Source organism: Falco peregrinus, chromosome 9, assembly GCF_023634155.1.
Source record: "Falco peregrinus isolate bFalPer1 chromosome 9, bFalPer1.pri, whole genome shotgun sequence".
In the NCBI taxonomy this organism is placed as follows: Eukaryota; Metazoa; Chordata; class Aves; order Falconiformes; family Falconidae; genus Falco; species Falco peregrinus.
Window position 1 is genome coordinate 3,974,273 of NC_073729.1, and position 24,533 is coordinate 3,998,805.

At 40.1% G+C, this 24,533-nt stretch overlaps 1 protein-coding gene across 10 annotated transcripts in view; it reads left to right on the top strand.

Annotated features, from left to right (window-relative positions):
• Positions 1–24,533, top strand: part of CHID1 (chitinase domain containing 1) — a 127,473-nt gene that overhangs the window by 2,423 nt on the left and 100,517 nt on the right. For 3 of the 10 annotated variants that reach the window (XM_055814219.1, XM_027785035.2, XM_027785029.2), the window contains exons 2-9: positions 2,466–2,540; positions 5,984–6,126; positions 7,534–7,683; positions 8,461–8,593; positions 9,564–9,608; positions 10,908–11,014; positions 12,442–12,503; positions 21,803–21,895. In XM_055814219.1, coding sequence (XP_055670194.1) covers positions 6,001–6,126; positions 7,534–7,683; positions 8,461–8,593; positions 9,564–9,608; positions 10,908–11,014; positions 12,442–12,503; positions 21,803–21,895 — 716 coding nt within the window. In that variant the 5' untranslated portion in view covers positions 2,466–2,540; positions 5,984–6,000. Of the gene's footprint in view, positions 1–2,465; positions 2,541–3,167; positions 3,297–3,462; positions 3,603–5,710; positions 5,878–5,983; positions 6,127–7,533; positions 7,684–8,460; positions 8,594–9,563; positions 9,609–10,907; positions 11,015–12,441; positions 12,504–21,802; positions 21,896–24,533 lie in introns of those variants that run through there. The other 7 variants (XM_055814214.1, XM_055814215.1, XM_055814217.1 and 4 more) reach the window with 7 other exon arrangements.

Genomic DNA, 24,533 nt, shown 5'->3' on the forward strand with positions numbered 1-24,533 from the left:
TCAGCAGTAAAGGGGAAATAGTCCTAAATGCTTTCCTACTATACAAAATGTTCTGCAGCACATTTGTTTGCCAACAAATCCACGATTGTCTGTCCCTTCTTTCCCATGTCATAGCTGCTTTAATAATTTGCAGAATTTTGTCGTACTTTGGTACAAAGACTTGAATAATTACACTGACCTTCATAGAACTATTACCATTAAACTGAATGGATTTGTGGGAACTATAAAAAGGTAATTGTTCCTTTCCCTTTGTCACTGTTCTGTCAGATTTGTTCTGCATCCCATCGTTTATCGCTTTCTTCTGCTCCTCGTGGTCATTCTAACCATTACTGGAAGCAAAAAGAGCTAAGCAAAAAGAGCTAAGGAGAAAACAGAATCAGCGTCTCCTCCACATGTACACCCCATTGTGTCTCTCTACCTGTCATCTAACATTCACTATCCATTAACAGAGAGCACAGGTTTATCAGCAACGCCTTCTGCCATGTCAGAGTATCAGATGGCTGCTTTCAAGATTAAGAAACACAAAGTTAGGATGATAGCACTATCATAAAACCCTAAACTTCCAGAAATTTGGGATGGATCTCCCTTCTGCCTAGACCTTTTCTTTCCTGTGAGCTCCTCAATGACCAGAAGGGGTTTACATTCAAAACAACAGGTTTATATTACAATGTAGAATAGAATACCTAAGCTTTAAAATAAACTCTAAGAAAGTAGATGAGATAAAATAAGGGTTAACAAAGGTTGTACAAACAAGATCTCCTTTGCCACCTGCATGCTGGCAATGTTAGCCAGCTGGTGGCTTTGTGAGTTGCAATAAACTCTGTATAATTCCTTCTAGTTCATAGGAGGAGTTTGTGTTGGTTTTGGGGTGGGGTTTTTTGGTGGGTTTTTTTTTTTTTTCATTTACTCTCTGAGGTCCTTCTGCTGTTTCTCTTAACCTTCTTTCTCCTTAATGACAGGCTGCCACTCATTTCTTGCTACCACACCATTTTTATTTTCTGAGTATGCACATTTACTTGCCAGCAAAGCAGCACACTTTTACTCTCCCCCAGGTGTCCTATCTTACTCAGGTACTGCTTTTTTAAAGGAATAATAGTGTACAGACTGAAAAAACAGAAATAAAACCGATATGGTCTATTACAGGCAACTGTACCTCATTTTTAAACATTTATGCCACTTTGACATGGACACAAATGCATAGAATTAAAGCAAAAGACTTACTGTCAGTAAAAATAATAAAAATCAGTAACTGCTAGATTATGAGGAAAAAACAAACAGAAAACTGGTCAGTATTTTATGTGAAATACCTTTGAAGCTTGGGGCCTTTTCATTTCTAGGAAAAAAAAAAAGTTAAGAAGCATGAGCTACAATTCCAGGGAAAGCAAAGTGAGATTTAATGAGTTACAATAAATTGCATAGGGGAAATTTAGGTGCTGAGATGCCCACTGTTGTTGCACCCAGTCTTCAAGTACCTGGCCCAAAGAAAGGAATTCATAGTGCCAAGTTCAGTTACTGAATCTGGTAAGCAGTTGATGGGGTGGGCAATGGGAGTTAAACAAGACACATTCACGATTCCAAGAACAGATACAGAATCCTATCTCATTGGGGAACGTTGAAAATGTAGAAGCATAAAGATCCCCTTATCTTTTCGTCTTGCTTAGTGGAATGCCAGCCAATGGTGGGGATTGCCCAATACTTTGCAGATATGCTAACAATCTGTGTGCATCCTTACATGTCAGAAGTAAGAGCTGTGATTCCCTTACAGGTAGCTGCAGGCCTCCTTCCTCAGTGGCAGCATGCACCCTGTCAGCTACTTGCAGCAAACCTTTGGATCAGTCCCGCTAAGGCTACAAGAGAGTCAACAGGAGAATATGATGGGAATGCAACACAAGAAATTATAGATTCAATTACAGAGACACTGGAAACAAAACTGATTTTTCACACCTTTGTTCATGCCTTATTTCTGTCATTCCTATTTAGAAGTGTAACCTGGAAGCATTTAAAGTTTGTGAGAGATGAACAGCATGTTAGGAAACAACAGAAAATCTGGTACCACATTGGTTGTAAATTACTTTAGGCACTGTAGTTATGTACCTTTTAAATTTGGGGTAGCTTATATATGAAAATGTACTGTATTTCAAACACGCCTATCAAGCCGTCCTATGAGATTTAAAAAAATCACCACTTCTTGAGCAAAAGCTGAAGGATTCAGAGGTGTCTTGGTGATACTAAAAAAGTGGGATGAGACATTCCTTTTTCCTGCTCTTTCCTGTAAGTGTGTGGGTCCAAATATACTAGTGAACCTTTCTACCAGTTTCCTTTCTGAAGTCCTTGCTAGAATTTAAATCTGGGTGATTAAGTGCACAAAGTGTATACACTCTTAGCGCTTGCCCAGAGGGGCCATACATCCATTTCACTGTCAAGATTTCCATTCAGAGGAACAGCATTTCTATTTTTCTTTTCAGTGCTAAAGAATGTTCACGAAGATCTTCATTGCACAAGAGGGAATGAAAGAGGAGGCCAGATCAGGAGAAAATAAGGTAACTTTCCAGTTCAGCTTCTGGGAAGTCTCAGCAAGCTGTGACCAGCACAGAAAGCAGGACGCTGAAAGGCTTCTGTTGGGAAGCACGCTGCCAGGGTGTGTCAGGCTTGCCCCACGCAACACATCTGGTTTTATCAAGTCTTTTGATACGGCATATAGTGCCTGCAAGCTGCCCATGAAAGAACATGGGCAAAAACATGGGCAAACCCCAAAGCTCCCGCTGCGGTAAAAATAGTAGCACAGCCATGTTGCACCTAAAACCACAAACTGTAAGGTCAAAAGAGAAGATAATAAAAATCTCAGTTTCAAACATAAAATTTCATTTTAAAGCCTGTTAATGGCTACGTGACCCCTCCTTTCTGCACACGGGGGGGTTAACAATATTGCTTGCCGCTGTCCTGTCATTTTGTCCCCAGGGCAGCGCACATATTATAGCCCACGCTCCCTACTTGACCTACACTCTTGGCTACGGCCTGAACACACACACCGAGAGGCTCTTCAAGGGAATGTACGGTTATCCCGCGCGTATCGTTTGCTTCCTGCAGGCCCCGGCGGCGCCCCTGCCCCCGCGCCTCGCCCCCCGCCGAGCAGGCGCCCAGCCGCGGCCGCTGCGCAGCTGCCCCGCCGCCATGTTGGCGCAGCCCGCTCCTGCCCGCCGCCTCGGCGCTGCCCGGCAGCCGCGGGGCGGGGCCGGCCGCCTCCCCTTCCCGAGCGGCGCGGGCGGCCCAGGGCCGGGCTGGAGGCGGGCGGTAAGGTGCGCTCCGCCGGCGCGGGGGGCCTCGGCCTGCGCCGCAGCCGCGGTGGCGGGTGGCAGGGAGGGTGGCACAGCGGCTGCGGGGGGGACAGGGGCTACAGCGGGGCGGCAGGCCGCGGCGGGGGCGCGCCCTGCGGGACCCTGCTGGCCTGGCATGGCCCGGCCCGGCCCGCTCGCAGGCTGCAGATGGTCGCTCAGGGCAAGTCTCTGGAAAGGGTTGGCATCTCGAGAGCAGATGAGTATGGGCGGCAATTCTAACGGTCAAAGTAGAGTGCCTTACAAGGGGAAAGAGTAATGTTTACACAGGTTAGAAATGGGGTTTTTTTCTGAATGTATTTCTGAATCTAGCTTTTGTTTTTTTAAAGCACATCAGCAGCATGCTTCCTGGGCTTCCTTTACAAATTGTAGTAGGCTTCTGCAGCAGTAATTTAGAATCTAGTTTCTTCTTTAGAAGTAAAGTATAAATATTAACCCTGTTCTCCACAGTTACTGTGCCAGCCTCCAAGACTACTGGGTTTCTTTGATTACTTCTTTTTAACAGCCTAAATCTATGCCAGCTTTTCTCTTTTTAATAAAAACATCCATCTGAAACAGCTGACTAAACGTATGTTACTTCATGTGGAGGTTCAGGTTAAACCTTGGGCTTCCAGAGGACAGACTGGCCTATATAGGAGCCTGGTCGACAGAGTCCCTTGGGAGACAGTCCTGAAGGGCCAAGGGGTCCAGGAAGACTGGACATCCCTCAAAAAGTGAATCTTAAAGGCACAGGAGTGGGCCGTCCCCATGTGCTGAAAGGCGAGCTAATGGGGAAGAAGGCTGGCCTGGATGAACAGAGAGCTTTGGCTGGAACTCAGGAAAAAATGTTTATGACCTTTGGAAGGAGGGGCAGGCAATGCAGGAGGACTGCAAGGATGTTGTGAGGTTATGCAGGGGGAAAATTAGCAGGGCCAAAGCCCAGCTAGAACTTAATCTGGCTACTGCAGTACAGTACAAGACAATAAAAATGTTTCTATAAATACATCAAACCCAAAGGTGGGCTAAGGATAATCTGCATCCTTTATTGGATGCAGGGGGGAAACATAGTGACAGAGGCTGAGGAAAAGGCTGAAGGCACTTAATGCCTCCCTTGCCTCAGTGTTTAATAGTAAGCCCAGTCTTATGAGGAGTGGCTGAGGGAACAGAGCTTGTGTATTCTGCAGAAAAGGAGGCTGAGGGGAGACCTCAGCTGTCTGCATCTACTGAAAGGAGGTTGCAGTGAGGTGGGTGTTCATCTCTTTTCCCAGATAAGAAGTGATAGGACAAGAGGAAATGGCCTCAAGTTGTGCCAGGGGAGGTTTAGACTGGATATTAAAGAAAACTTCTTCACTGAAGGGATGGTCAAGCATTGGAACAGGCTGCCCAGGGAGGTGGTGGACTCACCATCCCTGAAGGTGTTTTAAAAATGTGTAGATGTGGTGCTTAGTGGAATGGTTTAGTGGTGGGCTTGTTAGTCATGGGTAACGGTTGGCCCTGATGATCTTAAAGGTCCTTTCAAATATAAATGATTCTATGAGTCTAAACAACATTTGTGATCTGGGTTTGAGAGAAACCTGGGCTTCAGATCAGTTCGTCAAAAGATGTTTTAAACCTTAGGTTGTCCGTAGTACCAGTTGAACAAGGAAATAATGAGTCAGTCATCGATTTTTGTCATTTGTCACATTTTGCGGTGACACAGGAAATAAACAAGAGTGCCAAGCTTGTATATTTCTACTCAGTTTAGTTAGAGGAGAATTAAAAGAAAGATGAAGGAAGGTTTGCAGAAGAAAAATTTTATGGGGAACTAGTTATGTAAAGCTTGCCAAATTCATGCTTATGATTTCCATAAAGAGCATTTAAAGTTTGACCAATTCATCTTCATGTAGTAAAGTGATGCTGTCTACTTAATTTTCACTAAACCAATGTTAAGGAAAAAATTATTAAAGTAAGGTTGCAACCAAGAGTCAATACTGGATTGTCACTGGCAGAAACCATTTTGTCACAGGGTCAGTGCTTCCTATAGATCTAGGAGTGAATGTTGACTTACCACTAATTGCCAGATGGATATGATCATGTCAAGGAAATGAGCACATTCTGATATCTAATTAGAGTTCAGTGATATTTTTAAAACTTCTGTTCTTAAGCTGTTAAACGTTAACTTCTCTTCAGGGAAGTGGATGCTGTTGCTAATTGTTTCTGAAAGTGAAATTAAACACTTCCAAATCAATATATACCAGCTTCTGGAAGAATTGATATCCTGTCCAAATAGTTAAGACTTGCATTGACTCTTCAGGCTCTCAATTGTTCCTCTCTGCAGCAGTTTATAGATCCTGCCAGGCTAGACAGCCCAGACTAGATGCTATCAAGAGCAACCTGCTTTGTCCTATTTTTTAGGATATGGAAAACAAAAGGGTTACCAGTGACCTTGAAGTCAAAGTAGAAGCACGATACCTTAACTATTATTAATAGTGAATTTCAAATGGTATAGCAATTCAGCTTTTACCCTGCCATCTGGATCCAAGAAGTGTTAGAAGACCAAAAGCACTGTTAAAACAGTACTGCTTTAGTAAGTCTGATTCTAGAGGGCAGAAGATAAGACAATTGCTTGACTTTTCTTAGGCAAGAAACTGCTATATTCTTTCGTTCAGAGATCTGAACCCTTATGTTTTCAGGGCAGGAGAAAGCTGACATGGGGAAAAGCATCATGAAGCTTGTCTATACTTCACTTTCTCTTACTGTGATTTGCTGGCTCGCTGAAGGTACCCTGTCAAAAACAGATACAAAGAAAAGTGCTGCAAAAAAGCTGGAAGAAAAGGTAAGAGAAAGAGCTGAAATGCTCATCTTTTCTGACATGTGCAGTGAATTAATTGAACTTTGGTAAATGGACTCTCATTCTGTCAAAACCGTGTTAAAAGCAACCATGTGTTTGTGTTGAAGCTTATGTTCACAATAAGACTACCTGAAGTTGCTCGTCTTTAGCTTTTGTGAGTGTCACAAATGATTCAGTCCTTGAACCAATATCGTGTAGACTTCTGGAGCTTTAATCCCCCATGCAAGCTGCAGAAGCAGGAAGTTTTTGTCCCCTCTTGCATAGCTAAAGGAGATGTGCTTCCATCCCTTTGGAGAGAGGGGTGGGGAGCAGTAGTTTGGGCCAAGAGCACTAGGTCATTTACTGGTGGAAGGAGAGGTGTACTCAGCCTTGCCAATGGGAAGCCTGTATCCTCATAGAAGAGTTTGAAGAGCTTTCTAACCTGGAGTTCCTTTGCAGGCAGAAATGATTCGGAGTTCTGTAGGAATCTGAGCAAATGGAGCCAACACGCTGAATTCTCTCTTAACTTGCTGAGTGTGTTCTTGTTTGCTTCCTGTTTTCTTTCAAAACTGCAAGAAGGCACAGCAGTGCAAGAGAAAGGGTATGCATGGAGAGGAAGTATATTTACTAGTGCATATACTGAGTATATATACTTATCATTGCTAAGCTCATTAGGTAAGAAAGTAGACATGTTAAAATCCTCTCCCTTAAATTACAAGTATCGTTACTTCTTCATTATGCAGATACATCTCATTGTTTGTAGTGCTTGCTTGCTCAGTGTCTACTAGCAAGAAAATCTAGTCTGCAGTTAGTGAGGGTAATGCAAAGTCTTAAGACAGGTCTTATCCCTAAAGTCCTTATCCTGAATCAATAGATGGTTTCTACCTACTCACCATGTGCACTTTATTAGGCCTTCTCACTCTTGTCTGCTAAAACTGTTTGTGCTGTTTTAGTCGAAGCAGATCTTCCTTCAAGACAGGTGTTCAGAACTTTGGCCTTCAGTAACCACAAGGCAGCATACTCAATTTGAAATATATCTAATGTAAAGGTCATCTTCAAATTGTTGATTAAGAACTCCTAACCCCTTTTTTATCATTTTGGAGGCAAGGTGCCTGAAAGCATTGAATAGAGAGCAGTGCACAGTCAGCTGTGGTGAATGATGTTCTTTAGTCTTACCACGCCTTGGTTTGCTTTGTTTTGTTTATATGCTTTTTGCCTTGCAAACTCAGTAAATTTACTGATGATGACAAATCATTTCTGAGCACTTTCCAGTTTTAAATCAAACTGTTCTGCATCATTTAAAAGGAGTGCTCAGAGTTTAATGCTGTGACTTTTTTTCTCTTTTTTAAGTATGTTGCTATTGAAAGTGGCTGCTTCATATAGCTGGTTCTAAAAACTGTCTTCTCCCCCCAGACGCTGCATTCTGATAAAAATGTGCAGGACCGGGGGCTAGTAGTTGTGGATCCAAAGGCAAAGGATATAATACTGGAACACAAAAGTTACTGCTCCAAGAAGATGAAGGAAAGACATTTCTTGGGAGATGTTCTGGGATATATTACACCTGTAAGTTAATACAATGAATACAATCGGTGCTTAGAATGAATATGCAGCAGACTGTGCTAATCTTGCATCCCTGTTTTAAAAGCATTCTATAATAATAGGAATTTCTGGTCAAATAGCCAGAGGATTATTTGAGAGCTGGCTTGGGATTCAGGTGGTCTCAAACTCTTGTTCTCTCATCCATCTCTTATAGGATATCTATCTAGGTCATATTGGTTTCTTCTCACATAAAACAGAGATGGCAGTATGATCTTGTCCTTGGTGAGCCATCCGAAGTTGCAGTAAAGTCTGAACAGGAGAGTTACCAAGTGTCCTCATACCATGCGGCTACCAACCTGAACCTTCTAAATAAGCAGTAAAAATTTATGCTGCTGTCAAAGTAATCTCTTTTGTTCTCCAGTCTTACTGTTATTCATAACATCCTTTCTTGAATAATAAATGTTTATTCCTTTTGTTTAGAGGATGCTTTTTACTTGTTTCACAAGTTGTCTTGAACATAAATGCAGAGCCTGAAAATTCAATACTGTGTTAGAATCTGTGTGTAAATACCTGTAGTTCACCTGAGCTTACATGATTTGAAGATTACCTTTCATGTAGCGATCACAGTTTCCAGGTACTTTCTTATTTAAATAAAAATAATGTCTCAGGATGTTTCCTTGAACTGACAAGTGGGGATCCAGCAAATGATAACATTTGTGCTAAAGAACTTGTATTGGTCAAAAGTATATTTTTTGCTTTTGAGCCTCTCACTTTTTTTTTTTCTTCTTCTTTCTTTTCAAGTGGAACAGCCATGGCTATGACATTGCTAAAATATTTGGAAACAAATTTACACTAATCTCACCAGTCTGGTTACAAGTGAAAAGGAGAGGGAAGGAAAGGTTCCAGTTCACTGGGCTCCATGATGCTGATAAAGGTATTATTTTCTTTTTCTTTGAATATGCGTTGAAAGTAAGATTACTGGTCTTGTTGCAGACTACGTAGCTTTGGTGATATATGCATGTGGGTTTTCCTGGCTCTGCCTTATGGTGAATCTTCACAGTGAACTTCTTTCTGTCCCCACCTGCTTCCACATGTGAACATAGTTTATTTGTCCAAAGAGCAAGTAGAAAGATCGGCTTTTCCACCAGGCTGTCTACACATCCCCTCTTGAAAAAAGGAAGGAACAAAGAATCTGTACAGGCAGAAACAGTCTTTGGTGTTTGCACTGTGCAGTTGTATACCTATTGTAGGTTTGGGGTTTTTTTTCCTTTTGCAAAAAAACCTTGGGGTGAATTTGTTTTGGGAATGGAAAACAAATTTCATCTGAAAAGAATTTTTTCCTTCACTGTCAAGAAACTGGCAGCAAGTTCAGATTTTAGCTAGTATGTTCTTAAATAACTAAGTACTTAATAGTTTTCAACTTGATTGAACATGGATCTCATTTGAAACAGCTGTGATTCTTACTGTGTTGGCGCTTGCTAACAAAACTTATTCTAGCGCAATGACTGCCAAGAGTAGATGGGACACTTGAAAGTACCATCTTTAAAAAAAAAAAAATTAAAGAAAATTCTTCCCAGGTGATGCTTGGTGACTACAGAAGTATTCTGAGTAGGTAGTAAGATAGTTTCTATGATAGGGCAGAACTGTAAGCAGTAGGGAGGGGCTGGGTAGGGACTATTGTAAGGTTGTAGTAAATGTTGGTTATGCTGTGGTGGAGGTGAATAGCTTCAAACTCTGTGGATCACAGGATGTTTCATCTGTTGTGGTTGTGAACTAGTAGTCTATGGCAGGAAGATATATAATGAAACTATGCTCCATTACTTCAAGAATGGTTAAAAATAAGTTGTCATTGTCAACATCACTTAATTTTAACAGTTGTTCTCTTACATCATACTGTTTGACAGGCTGGATGAAAGATGTCAGAAAAACTTCCAAAACCATCAGAATAGGTGAGCCCCTGTTTTATGTTTGTTTGGTTTTTATCATCTTTAACTACTAGCAGACCAAAAGAAGGCTTTGTTCCAGGTGTATATGGGAGAAAGGAAGGTTACCTTAGCATAGTTGCATACAGGAAGAGTTCTGAGAAGAAAAATAAAACCAGTGAACTGTAGTTAAATAACTGAAGTGTTCATCCTAATGGTTGGTGCCCTAATGTTTTGCCTCAGTGTCTGGTCCCTGGTTAAACCCTGGGTCATGGGGCCCTCTCTGGAGGGGTGCTTTGTGTATAACACTAAGGGCTTACCTGGGGGGGGGGGGGGGGGGGGGGGCATCTTCAAGCTTGTTGCTCAGGGGTTCTGCTTCGTTAAAAAGGAAAAAATAATAATCCACATACGAGTCAATCAGACTTTCTTGCATGACGGTTGAAAAGTCTTCCATTGGCTCTTCTCCCCTTGAAGCTGGGAACTCAAGGGTTGTGCCATGGTGTGTGTCTTTAGGCAAAATGACGAACATTGCTGTAGAGGTAAAACTGCTAACATTTGTCTATAGCAAGAATTCTGTGGAGCTGTGAAACCCTTCCTGATTCAGAAGGGAGTATGAAACCTGGAATGCATTAGAAAAATTGAGTGCTCGGATATTTATTTCAGCTGCCAGATGATAAAGCCTTTGAAATCTCTCAATTCTTCTAACACTCTTCTACATCCTTGGTAGTTAGAAAGGGCTTAGACATAGCTCTGTATGAGTTGTTGGGTTTTCCAGTGTGCGTGATTATCAGCTGTTCCAACAGTAGTTTTTCTAACTATTGTCCATTCATGAAATCACACGAGCTCAAGTGCCTGTGTCTTCCAAAGTTTGTCATAGGGTCTTGAGACGAGTAGAAGAGTGATGTAATATAGGGCTGTGTACCAAAGAGTAAATCAGAGTTTGAGGTGAACTATTCTATCCTCCTCTTGTGGTAGAAAAGATGCACAACTTACAGAAAGATTGCTTTCTCCTGTTGGTGTTCTTTTTAAGACTTTTCTTGGGGCCCTAAGTGGTAGTTCAGTTAAGATGGTTCAGTCGAGTGAAGGTGTCTTTTCTTAAAACTTGCATCAGTGTTGACCTTTAACTAAGCATAAAATGAAGAAGAATGTTCTACAATGTCAATTTATCTGTGCTGCTGAAGTTGGTCAGAGTAAAAGAGCAATGATCTTAGCCATGGAATATGTTCATCTCTCCTTGTGTCTGCTGTATTCTGTTTCTGCACAAGTATTCTGGTGTAGATAATAAATTCTTGATTTTCAGTACTGTTTGACAACTTTGCTTGATAGTGCCTCGAATTTTGTTTGATGGCTGGACTTACCAGGACTTTGAGAGTGTGTTTGGCAGTGAGGATGAGATAGAGGAGCTTTCCAAGAGCATGGTTCTACTAGCCAAGGTAAAAAACTTTTTTCTAATGCTTATGAAATAGTTTGATATTTGATTCCTTTTGTAATGGGTGTTTTCTCATTTTCAGTAGTTTTATGTTCTACAAAATTCTGCTCAAAACAATAATTAACCAGGATTCTTAATAGTGTGTCCTAGCATGTGTCCAAATCCCGTAAATACAAAGTATAGCAATGCTTGAGTGCAGTCTAAAGTCATGCTACATAAGTCTGATCAACGTCACCTTATTAAGTTATTGTTGGCAGCTGCACTGGTGACTTTTGCCTGCTATAAATTGTGATTGATAAAACCTGTTCCAAACAGCTGACAGGCTGAATGTGACTGAGGCAGTAGTGGGTACCTGATAAACTTCACATGGAGGTCGCATAGTGAGCAGACTGCTTTCTTTTCATGCTTCTATTAAAATAATAAATCTATTAAGCAGGGGCTAAACTGGTTAGTGGCATTGTTTGATAGAGAGGAAAAGGGTCACAGGCGCAGTGAGTGCTGTTCGCTGTGTTACAGGAGTATGTTCAGGCTCAGTGTGCTGGAGCTAAACACGCCACACAATACCGAGACTAACTCACTGAATGCCTGTTACTGTACAGTTTTGCTCAGGTCTGATGAACCAGTTTTCTTAAAATGTTAAGAGGGTGGAGAGAGAAGAGGATTTACCATAGGGAATGATCACTGTTGGCTAAGGTTTTCTGGGCAGCCCCTTAGCTAATGGCTATACATGTGTAGGACTAGAGAAGTTGCACCCGAAAGACATTCATCTTTAGTGGTTGATGCATGGCAGCCTGCTTAATTACTGTCAGAATAAGTTTTCTCACTTGCTGCACAGTGTAAAGAAAACTTAAGGTCCTCTAGAGGAAGATGGGTGTAAACTGAATAGTTTCTTAAAATTTGTTTTACATCAATGTTGGGTCCTCAGTAACAGCTGGCCTCTTAAGGAAAGAGTACACAAGTACAGCAGTATCGTGATCATGCTAAACATAAATTGTCACAAGTGAGATTAATTGTGAGAGATGTTTGGAACCATACCTATGCCAAGTTAGCATTTGTGTCTTTAGACTCAAGAGCTCATGAGGATTTTTTTTCCCAATATACATGTAAATGTGTGTCAACTGATTTGCTTAACAACCATCTCTCATCAGTGGCTGAATTTTTCCGATCTGATATTTTATCCTGTAGCAGTAGAAGTCATGGATAAATAACAGAGATTTTAAACTTTTACATGTCTATTAAATAATTTGTGCTTCTCTATTTCATGCAATGCTGCATTAAAGACAAAAGCTGCTATAAGAATACAAAGTATGTTCAACCTGTAATAATACAAGAAAAACTACAGTAGTTGTGTGCTGTATTATCATCTCTGATACAAGCATAATGAGTAAGCATGGTAATTAAGTGTATATTGTTTCAACTCCCTTTATTTAGAATGAAGATTTTGATGGTTTTGTAGTTGAAGTTTGGAGTCAGCTGGGAAATCAAAAGCAAACGTGAGTATAAGTCTCTAGGATGCAGTTCCTAAAAATCTGCTCTTTTAAAGCATGTTTCTAATTTGTCATTATAAATAGAGACACTTCATTCTAGGACAACTAAAGATTGTTCCAGTTATCTTAGAATGAAGTAGAAGAGTCTACTCCACTCCACATGAGCTCAAAATTACATAGTAATCTTCATAGTGGACCTGGCAGACCACATTAGCCTTTCATACTTGAGTTCTGTAAGACGTTACTGTTGTACAAGGGTGAAGAGGATACCTCAACTGCCTGCTTACTCAGATGTTGACCCTGGCCTTTGTAACATTGATTGGTTTGGGTTACTGGGTGAAGCATGGAAGTATGGGATACTTTCAAGACTACCAGATTTGAGTTGATTAGGAAACCTTCCAGATCTTTATATGGAGATCTTTTAGAGGTACTAAACACAAAATCTCCAACCTGAAGCAAATCTAGGGAGCAACTGGCTTCCAGTTCTTGCAAGCACAATGTATTCTGAACGCTGGAGTAGCTGATCTACCTATTGGTAGCTCCACTATGAGGTTTCAGTGAGTCTGCATTTATTGTAGCTGCTAAACCTAAAAAGCTTATCCATGTTAAGCTGTTTCCTGACATATTCTAATCTGTTTTCCTTGAACAAAATCTGCTTGGCTGGCTTAACACCATGGATAGAGTCAAGGTGCTTCAGGAAGAAAAGGCAGAGCGTGTGGTGAAATGAATGATTCAGTGCAGTGATACCAAACTTTTTGTGTTAGTTCCCTCAGGAAATTCAGGCATCCATTCCCTAAAGCACAGTATGCCTACCAGCTCTCTATTGCCTAAAATGTCTGGGGGAAAAGTAAGTTTAAAAGAAGGCTCCACAGGATACAGGCTTCATTATGGAAGACTTTCAACTTTCTGAAATGGCTACTTCAGGTTATTCTGTTTAGGGCGAGTGTTACTGATGGATGGCATATAATAGTTACTTCTGGAACTGAGTGTGCTGTTAATGGAGTCTTACCTTTTCCCTATAAAATGAACACTTGAGAACAAAGAATTGAAACTGCAGAGTCTTTGTAGCCTTGTCAGGGGCTCCACCATTTGTGCTGGAATGAATATTCCTTATGCTATACGCTCTTGCTCATAATTATGTAATTTGCCAGGCAGTTCCTAAGAGTTGATCTCTCTACTGAGCTCTGAACCTATTGCAATGTCTTAAGGTGGCAAATAAGGTGATTTAGGCAATTAGTAACTGCCAGTCAGAGGTTGGGCGCAGTGGTCAGTTTGTCTACCTGTGCTTACTGTACTTCAGTAAAATCGATGCTCTTCCTATTGGTTAACTGACATGAAAGACAGACTGTACTGTAATTTTAAGACTTGCTAAAGATAATTTAAGAACAGTAGCATCAAAGTGCTGTATTGCAAATGACACACATGAACAATGCACAACACCACAACACGTACTTTTTTTTATTAGCTCCAGGATGAATTTACTTGTGGCATAGTAAAATTTTACTCTTTGCCAGGAGTAAAGCTGATTCAAAAGAGCATTGCTTGTCCCATTTTGCGTGATAAGAGCTGTTTGTACTAGAGGAGGTACTGCTGCGTAGTTGCTCTAGCCTTCAGTACCTGAGTGTTACTTCAGTGGTGCTTCTGTCCTTCCCCTACATATTCTGTCTGTTACTGGTAGACAGGAGTGGGAAGTATTTTCAATAACTTCAGAGACGGAGAAGTTTATTCTCCTGGAGCAGAATGGTAGCTGCCTGCTTTGCTCTGAGTCAGTAAAGTTTGATCATATTTGGCCATCTGTGAACAAGACTTCAGGATTATCCTAACTAAAAATGATGTTTGGCAGAAAAACATGAATAGAAGCAGAAGTTACAAACTGCAGGTTTTCTTCCTCTTCAAGACGAGTTTGGGTTTTTTTGGTTTTGATTGTTTTTTGTTTGTTTTCTACACCCCCCCCCCCCCCCCCCCCTTATTGCCAGTCCCCTAGAAATGGTTAGGGTGTTTAACCTGCAAAACACCTTGTGTTGGGCTTGCCTCCTGAAGACAAACATTCTGAGTAAGGCTAGTCTTGGCAGCAAGCTGAAGCCTGCGTGTGGAGTAACAGTTGTTTTGTGAAAGTAGAAGTGCATCATTACGTTAAGATTTTGTCTCATGATGCTTGTAAGTTATGGGACCAGTGTCTTCGTTTTGAGATTAAGTCAATTTGTTTATCACTTGCTCTAAAGCTGGATGTCTTGGGTATCCAGTGCCCCAGGGGTTTTCCCTATTAATGTTTTTTTGGAGTGGACAGGTGCTTTGAACAGACCTTTAAGGGGAAGAATTAGGTGAACTTAGCACCTTGGCAATCTTGTATTTTTATTGCACAGAATACTGTTTTTGGGATCTGTTAATTTACTTTTGAATAGCAGAGCAGAGTTATTCCTGATAAATGGGTAAGCATGGACAGGCTCTTGCTTCACTTGTCCCTGCCAGGAAAGAACCGGAGCAGCCCATGAGCTCTTTAGCCCACAGAGTGGCGGTGTTGTAACGCGAGTCATCCCCGACAGGCCTTGTCGAGTGACGTCTTTCGGAGGTGACAGACACCGGTAGTAAAGCATGTCCTTAACCTTGGGAGGTGGGGGTCAGTTGACAGGTAGGTGTTGAGACAGTGATGACCCCTAATCCTTTGGAGATGTGAAGTGCTCATAGAAAAGCAATTGTGCACACTCCATCTAAAGCATCAGTGTTAACTGTTAGGTACACAGCATAGGCTTTCACGATTCGGATTCTTCAAGGTCAAACACATGAAAGCAGCTTAACCTACTTTTAGGTAAAGGAACAAAAGATCACAATGGTGCTCCTAGGAACAAATAGTCTGCCTTCAAATTACTTCCAGAGCTATCTTCACAATACAAGCAGACCTGCCTAGCTAATACAATTTGTTCCTATTTAGTGTGAACATTTTCTAGTTTATAAAGAAAATTCCAGATCAGTTGATTATTTTTTTCTGAAATACAAGGAATAGTCTCACATAAGCAGTTAGCAACACATTATTGAGACTCAACATAGGTGCATAAAAATATCTGGGAATATGCTGCAGCTGCCAGCTTGCCTTCTGAAATGGCAGAGAGGCGGTATGGATATAGGGAAAATATTTCACTTAGAATCATGATGGCTTTCATTTTTCAGAACCAAAATTAAATAGATACCTAGCTGTTAAATTAATAAATAATAAAATGGCACTCAGTTATTCTAGTGTATCTTTTCATGTACCTGTGTTGAGGGGAAGGCTGTGGAAATGCTTCCTGTTGAGGGTTTTTTTGATAGTGTTATGGAAAAGATCTATAATCGCATCCAGTGCACTACCTTAGGGGTGCAGGAACACTTAATATAGTACAGGTTACTTTATCAGTCCTAAAATGACCAGAGAGGGGGGATTTGCTTGTGGGACACCTGAGCTTGGTATGGTGTTTGAGCTACAAAATCAGCATCTTCTCTCTAAAAAGTGTTTAGTGGTACTTTCCAGCAAAGTACACCAATATTTCTTGAGGCAGGTGAGTCTGCAAAAGAATCTGAAAACTTGCAAATTAGTGTCCTAACTTACTAATGAATTGGGTTATGATTTAAGCACTACTTCATATATCAGAAAGCTGGTTTAATTGCAGCTGAAACTCTACTCAGTGGAACTCAGCTGAGCAAGTGTCCCTTTTTCAATAGCTGAACATGGTTTTTTGTTGGATTAAAAAGGCATGATGACATCTTCATAACACATGCTCTCCCAGTTATCTCTATGTTGGGGCTTGAAACACAGGTTGCCTAAGGACCTTATGACAGTTAATTTTGTAAGTATCTCCATATAACAGGGTAACAGTGCAAAAGCTGTGTAAGTGTGCAAAGGTTCTGTAACCCATATGTCCTGTGACCAGCCTCTTTAAGAACCTGTGATCACTGAACTTTAAAATGAGGCAGATTTAGACAAGCCCTATCAGCCCTTTAGTTGTTTCTAGAAAATCTTGGTTATTTTCTTCTCTTTTCTTTTTTTTTTTTTGTGTGTGTGTGTATGTATGTACTCGCTGCAACATTAGAAATGAGTGAAAAACCTTCCTGCAAGGCCTGACGAGTTATCTAAAAAGAGCTTTCAGTTTCTTCTTTGTCCTAGCTGGCATTACAGATAAGGTGAAATGTTGCTAAGAAGTTATGTGGCTGGTATTCACTACAACACAAAATTCTGTGGTTTCAGGCTCACCGTGTATCTTCTGTTTTACATCTTAAGCAGAACTAACTTAATCTGGTTTTGTTTGTTTTCAAGAACAAAAAATTTTCTGATCGTTCTGGTTTGGGATTAGAATTGCCCTCTAACGGTCAGCAGACTGAAGTCTTAAATTCTGTCAATCCTTTGTGATGCTTTCTTTGGCGTATTCATTTAAGCATTGATTTTGCCAACAGTGTAAATTTTATGTAAGAGAATTACGTGCCTAAATATAGCTGCCTGGTTTCATGTTGGGTATCTTAAGCAGCCTGGTCTCTGGCTGTTCATGAAGTACCACCTCTATCTGAAGAACCTGAATTGGCTTGATATGTATGTGTGGACCTAAGTTTTAGGGGATTTATGCTGAGCAGTTCAGGCTCCTGTAGACATCTAATACAGATATTTGAAATACCCTCTATAGTACTGGTGTCCCTTTCCTGTGATTTCTGGGAATAGAATTATTGATATGCAAATTACAGTGAGGTCCAATTTAATGTGACATGAAAGACTGCATCTAAATGATGTTGCCTTTTCTCATGCTGACAATCATTGTGTGGTGAAAAAGTATTCAGCTTCCCATCTTTTATTCCAATGTACAGGAACTTGGTCTCCTAACAAAAATCTAAGTCAGCCTAGATATCCTGTGCAGATGATACCTCAATTCTAATGTCTTTTACTGCATCTTATAGTTTAAACTTGCTTCTTAACTAAATAACTGTCTTTTATCTAAAACTTTCTTGACTGATTTTGCAATAAAATATTCTGAGTTATTCATCCTGTGGCATTTAAGTTTAGAAATGCACTTGGCAGAAATATTGAGATAACTGAGCAAGCAAAGGTTCTCCTGCTTATTTAGTTAACAGCTAGACATGATGATGTCTCTCTCGCTAATCTCACTTGTGGGTTTTTTGGGTGTTGGGTTTTTTTTCCCAAGAGACCTGTGTCATATTGTGAAGAAGGCATGAATATACCATCAGAATCTCACAGCATACATAAAAGTGCACGTTATTCTGATCAGTCTGGCATTAGCTGACAGATGGCACTGCCATCACACAGAATTCATCTGAAAAACGTGATTTTTTTCCTTTTTGTCACCACGTGCTGCAGGCATTTGGTATCATGCAGAAGATGACCTTCAGACATCTTATTAATGTTGGTAGGAGTGTAGGAGCAAAAAGCTCTTCTGGCAGTTCTATCCTTCATGTTAGTCCTTGAAAAATTAATCTATTAATCAAAGATTTCCCGTAATTCACTCCGATTTCTTGGTATTAACTAGGCAATGAAATGGCACAAAAGGACAATTTCTTCTTGAAGTAGACAGCTTTATTCTGTCCAATTTTCTTGATAAGGCATAAATTTCAGGGAGTACTGACTACCAACTTGTGCAAAAAAAGTGGCTGAGTTGGGAAGTTGCAGAGTTCTGAAGGGTCATGTAACTGAAGGGAAGGATATAACAGTCTTATGTGTCTTCTGCAAGGTTTTTCAAACATACCTACAGCCCACTCTTGTGCGTTGAAGTAAACTGTACTACAAGGTGTCTCAGACACAATAGACTAGTGGTGCTGGAAAAAGGGAGTTCTGAAAAAACAAGCTTCCTGGAAAACTTGGGTGATGAAAATTTGGAGGTCTGCACACTTTATAGATGGCAGGATGCTTTGAAATCATGAACACTTGGAAAATTGACCGACCAAGTAGTGATAATAGAAAGCCTGAAATAGCAGGGATGAAGTAGACCTTAATTAGCTCGAGATAGAGTCTTAAAGCTGCCAGTGTTTTAGTAGCTACTCTGAAGTTAAATTTGACAATGGTGAAATCTCTGGTAAATATTTAACAAAGCCTTTTCAGGAAGATTGATTTTATTCCTGCTTGCCGGCACCTCATTATAGTGTTTAAAATGTCAGTAGCTTTTCTTTCAAAATTACCAGTGGAATATGGGAGAATATTGCATTTAAAACACTGGAAAGTACTGTTGGGACACAGTGAAGTTTTAATTTCTAGCACAATAAATGAGCTTTCTGCTATTGCTGTTCGGGGGAGAGGGGAAGAGTTTGCATTTGATTTACATAATCTTTCTTGGCTGACAAATGGATAAATCAATCTTTGATCATTAATCCTGTCTGATTTGCTAGAAGGTTTTCAGGGCCCAGAATCCTGGTTTGACAGGTTAGTGAGTAGATGTTAATCTGGGTTACTTGATCAAGAATCTGCAGTTGTTCAGCTACCCCTTTTCTTCCCGACCTCCTCCAGGTTGAAGCTAATTAATTTTTGGCCAAAATTAAACTGCTTGGATTTGGTGACAGGAGGAGGGGAAGTGGCCATTTTGGTGGAGTCTGTTTAGTTGACTCCTGTCTGCCAGCTACAAAATAAAACCAGCAATCCAGACTGTACTCCTGCCCCTTTATCAGGCCACAAATCTCTATCCTTTACAGTTGTAAGTTGTGGTTCTATGCTGTATGTCTTTCTAGTTTTAATATATAACAACTTTTGTGCAGCTACTGTTTTTGTGGGTATGTCCTGGCTTTTGTGGATTCATTTTTACCTGTGCTGGCTAACCATCAGTGTCTGATATTGCCAAAGAAGGGGAAGCTTTCAATTTCATATTTGCTTGAATTCTTCTTTTTTTTCTCTGCATCTGCTTCAAAATAATCCCAACTGCTTTTCTTATGCTTCAGAGCATTGCTGTCTGGATAGCAAAATTTTAGGCTCTGAGGCAGATATGTGAAGATGCAAAGTTGGAGCAAGGGTGTTAGCTTTGTTTCTGATTGAAAAAGATGCTGTCTTGCTCTGGACCTATGTTAGGTTCTTTTATTCTATCCTGCCCCTCCTTTTGTCCCCTTACTTTCTAAAAAATGTAAAGTCAGCAAATGTTTTGCATGGTGTAGAGGTCTCAGTTCCTACAGCTAACAAAGGCAGCCAGGCAGAGAAGAGAGATCACTGCCGATAAACAATGCAGAATGATCTCAGTGCCAGAGGATTTGAATCCTTGGTCAAATTTATCTTATATGTAGTATCTTTGATGGCTAATAAAGGGTACAACCATACTGTAGTTTGGGCATAATTAGTTAAAAAGGTCACTTAGCCGTGAGATACAAAGCAGTGGGAAAGAAGGCTTAGATAGTTTTAATATCATGACTCAATGGGAGGGTTGTCCTGACAGTTTTGTCTGACCCTGTCCTCTGTGCAGTAAACGATCAAGTGTATCTTGCCATTGAATCTTGTTAAACAACTGTTGCGTTGTTTACTATCAAACTTTGTTAAATTGCTGTTTTATACCAATAAACATATTGCTGCCTCTCTGAGTGAAGTGTGTCACTTCATTCCATGACAAGTTTTTGATAAGATTATATCATATGGGTGCCATGATGAGTATGTTGGAGGCAATAAATGTCTGTTTAGTTTAGTGTTGTAATTGCTAATGCGTTCATATGGAAAAGGATTTTTCTTTGCTGTAATTGATTTGTCTGAATAGCGACACACTTAATGTGGAATGCATATGATAAGGAGACGGGAGGGAAAGCTGTTACTTTCCCAGAGCAAGCATGGTAGAAGTACCTGCTGCACAGATGAAAAGCTGATTCCTGTAATCTCATGCCTCCTTCTGGAAGAGAAAATGTAGGTGGCAGTGTGACAGTTCTTCGTCAAGAGCTGTTCAGCACAGCCAGCTCTCAAAATTGTAAGCACAAAATACTGATGGTATTGGGAAAGTAGTAAAACTTGCTTTGTTTGTTTGCCAGGATTTTTAGAGTAATGGCTTCTGTAGTACCCTTAGGAAGCTTTCATCAGGCATTAAATCATTTCAGGGAAAATGAAAATACTTGGTTACCTTTGGATAGTGTCTACAATGTGCAAGTCAAGCATCATTACTGTGATGGATAATCATATGGGAACGTCAATGATTTCAGAAGAATATCTCTAGGATGATAATGCCTTGAAAGGCATGACAGTACCAAAAGTTGTTTCTGAAATTTCAGGTCTAATCCAGTTTAAGTGGAACAAACAACCTGGAAGATTGCTTATGTATATCCTGCTTTTCCTGGTTTAGCACGTTTAACCTACTGGAATGGGTCATGAAGTTGCTTTCTACTTCGTTCAGATTTAAGCATAATTCTGAACAGATCTAGAATTCTGTGCTAACATCTGCCTGACTGCCTTTGAGGACCCACCAGTGCGTAAATATGAAAGTTGACTTTGTTCTGGAAAATCAGATGACTTAAGGAAGGCACACAGAAGGGCCATATTTATAGTGCAAATTTAAGGTAATATTTGACTCCTAAGATAACAATAGCCATTAAATGGTTTTGTTTCAACAGTCTGTCTCTGAAGGATTTTCTGTTAACATTACCCTTCAAATAACGAAGGCTAAAAATGGTTTGCATGAGAATTTTAGAATTTATTTTCCTATTGATGTGCTTAGAATACGGATTTGAAAATCAGCTCTTGTGAAAGTTTTTAAATTATGCATATGGAAGGTGATACTTCCAGATATGATGTTGTCAAACACTTACTTTGTAGCTATTCAGTAATGTATTGAGAAACAAAAAGATTATACACAGGAAAAAACAGTAGCAGAAATATCTCTAAACACAGGCCTCAGAAATATCCCTGAAGATTGCATGTCTTGCTGTGAAAGACCTTTACAAATTCTAAGACCTCATGTGTAGTAATACAGTGGCAACTTGAATCTATTCAACAGCTGCCTGTTTCAGAACAGTGTTTGGTTCTTCTGTTGAGCTAATTCCTTTTACTTAATATGATCTCAAGAAGTGACCTGCTTTGATAAGGTATGCTGGTTTTACATGCTAACAACGCATAGTTAGATGAAAATAAAACTAGGAAACGTTTTAGCCCCAAGGTGATCATCAGTTCCAATAAAACTAAGACTGTCTCCAACAGTTCAGTGTTCTTAGTCCTTGAGGAGGGTAAACCTCTGATCGGTCTTCTGCTATTGTCATTTGCTACAAACTGTTGGGCTCTCTTAGCAGCTGGGTCTTTTCAATTATTTCTACTGTTAAACTTGTTCTTACTGATATATAGCACCAGTTTCACTTCCTTTCCCTCTGACAATGCATTTATATTTCAGGGAGTTGATTCACTTGCTCATTCACCTTTCTGAAGCTCTGCGTGAAGCACAACTTAAACTTGTCCTGGTCATCCCTCCTGCAGTTGCAGCAGGGTGAGTATTCCTATTTAGATGGCAGGTTCTAGATGAGAAATACTTCCTTCTCTCATATACAATAAATTCAAAGCTTTGTTCATAGCTGTGCAGTTTAAATGAATAAGAAACGGTTTGAGTTTGATTGGTAGTCCAGTCTATGCATGTTGCACTGAATAGTAACTATGTGCATTCATATGTACCTCATAACTTCTGACATCAAAATAACAGAGGGACCTCCTGTTGTGGTGCTAACCCAAAATGTCTGGTAAGAACTTCCAGGAGAGCAAGAGCAGAAACAGTTGTGGAGCTTAATGACTTGTTGCCAAGAAGTGAAAAGGATGTCATAAAGGTAGCATATAAAAAGGACTTTCTGAGCCTCTGGGCACAATTTCAGCTAGGATAGATAATAGTTATTCTTTAAGTAAGAAAAACAGGTACAGGAAGGAATTACATCTATAGTAAAGCTGTGGGTTTAAAAAATTACTTGTTTTGACTTGATGGTTTGTATGTACAGAAAATGCATTCAGTAAGAGGATAATATTCAGAATTGTTAATGATTCTGTTTATTTGTGCAATTACTTGAATCTGATGGATGTACCAGTTTATATGCTCTTCTGGCTGAACAGCAGTAAACATCTCTTATTTTTCAGTTTTTATAGCTGAGAAATATTTACTGCCTAAGATTGTACTTGTTGAAAAAACAAAACCCGTGTGGAAAATGAGAATATAATTTCATTATATACGGAAAGGATGTGAATCCTCTTTTTACATTTTTAGAAAAAAGATTCTACATTGTCTTTAAGTAATGTATAGTAAAACTGAAAAATCTCTATAGTCTTCTGGAAAGAAAATGGCACTTTAGATTTTGCTATTTTAGGGAGATTGTGTCTAGTCCTTCCAGGTTTTGAATGATGAATCAGTGACTACATCCATGTGAGAGTCAGCAGATAGAACTGAAGACAAGGGTGGAAGGTGATTCAGAATACCAGCATAGTGATGGGACTTCATTATTGTAACTTCAAATTGAAACGTGGGCTGTGCCAATGCTATACATATTTATTAGCAAGAGTTTTTCCAGTATCTATCTACCATTTGGTAACATTTGTTCACATTTGGATGCCCTTCCAGGTCAAAAAGATGCATGGTATCCTTGCACCATGAGCATAGCTATCCTTGTGGAAATGTGTTTATGATATACAATAGTGCTACAGGGAATAAGGTGATAAGGGTTATTTTATCCCAAAACCTACCAGGTTCTCAGTCTCCGTATTCCACTCTCCCCTTTGCTTGCTTCTCAAAGGTAATGAAAGTTCCTGTTACGTTGTGAATAGGCCAAATGTTAAAGTTATGTACATGTCATGGTTAATGGCCTTTTACTGTCAGAGTGAGAAGCTCCAGATCCCTGCTAGTTGTTTTTAAGAGATTTGGTGGGGACTGTTGTCACACGGGATTGCAGAATAATGCAGCATAACCTGTTGTACAGGATTACATACATGGAACAGTCTTCATAAAGTAGTTGAATATGCTGCAGTGGGTTCTGCTGACTGCGGAATAGGTGACAGATGAGATACACTTGCTAATCCTGTGTCGTGCTTTGCTCCTCATCTCTGAAATTTACCTAATGAAATAGGTACTTTGTTCTGGTTATGCAGATAGTTTTGGCTTACTGTGCTTGACTTGCTGGTAATGATAAGTGGGGAAGACTCATAATATATAGTTGGCAACACAAGATTTTTTTTTTTCTAAGCTTCCTTTTTCCTTCAGGATGTTCAGCAGCCTTATGCCTGCACATGAAAGTTCAGTAATATAAGTCAATCTTTTTATTATTAGGTATTTTTCAGGTGAGAGTTAATAGCTAAAGAAAAAATATTACAATGTCTTATTTTTCTCACTTTGGGCTGTATAACAGTATGGACAGGCTCACAGCCACTGCAGTTTGACAGTTTAACAGCACAGTTTCAGGATGGTGTTGTACAACCTCCTGAATTTCTTGTAGGCTGTCACAGTCTTTCAGTGTGCATTCCTTTTCAGGGCACCAAAAAGGCTGAGACAATGGAATGCTTGAGTATTTGAGCAGGCTTGTAAATGTCTCTTCTGCAGCCGGACTTTTCTCTGCAATGGTCACAAGTTTTTGCTGAATTTTGTGGGAAGGTCTGATAGCACGAGGGGGAAACAAAGCATATCTGCCTGCAGATATCTATGCAGAGCTCACCTCTTCTGTGGGTTAGTGATGTAACCCCATCCAAACCAATTCCTGAATACAGGATATGTGCTTTCTGCCATCTGAAGACTGGAGGGCCAGAATAATATCTACCTGTAACTGATTTTGGTTTATTTTCTGTAAAGCTATGTACTTCAGGGTGGTTTTTGTGCTTTATATTTTCATCTATTACATGGTATAACTTCTCTATCCTTAAATTGAAGTAGCTAGTTTAACACAATAATCCCTTTGCTTCCATGTTTGGCTGGCCATCAGATTTTGATAGGCAGAGAGGGAGGAACAATGTGTTGAAGATTATTGCAAAAGCAGACAAAATAAATGCCATGTAAATTGGTAACGTAGACAGTCCTGTAAAATAATACTTGTGCAGAGCCCTTTCTTTAGGACTGAAGGGTTCTGACAGCCTAGCTTCATTTTTGAGGAGATTCTTCCCTG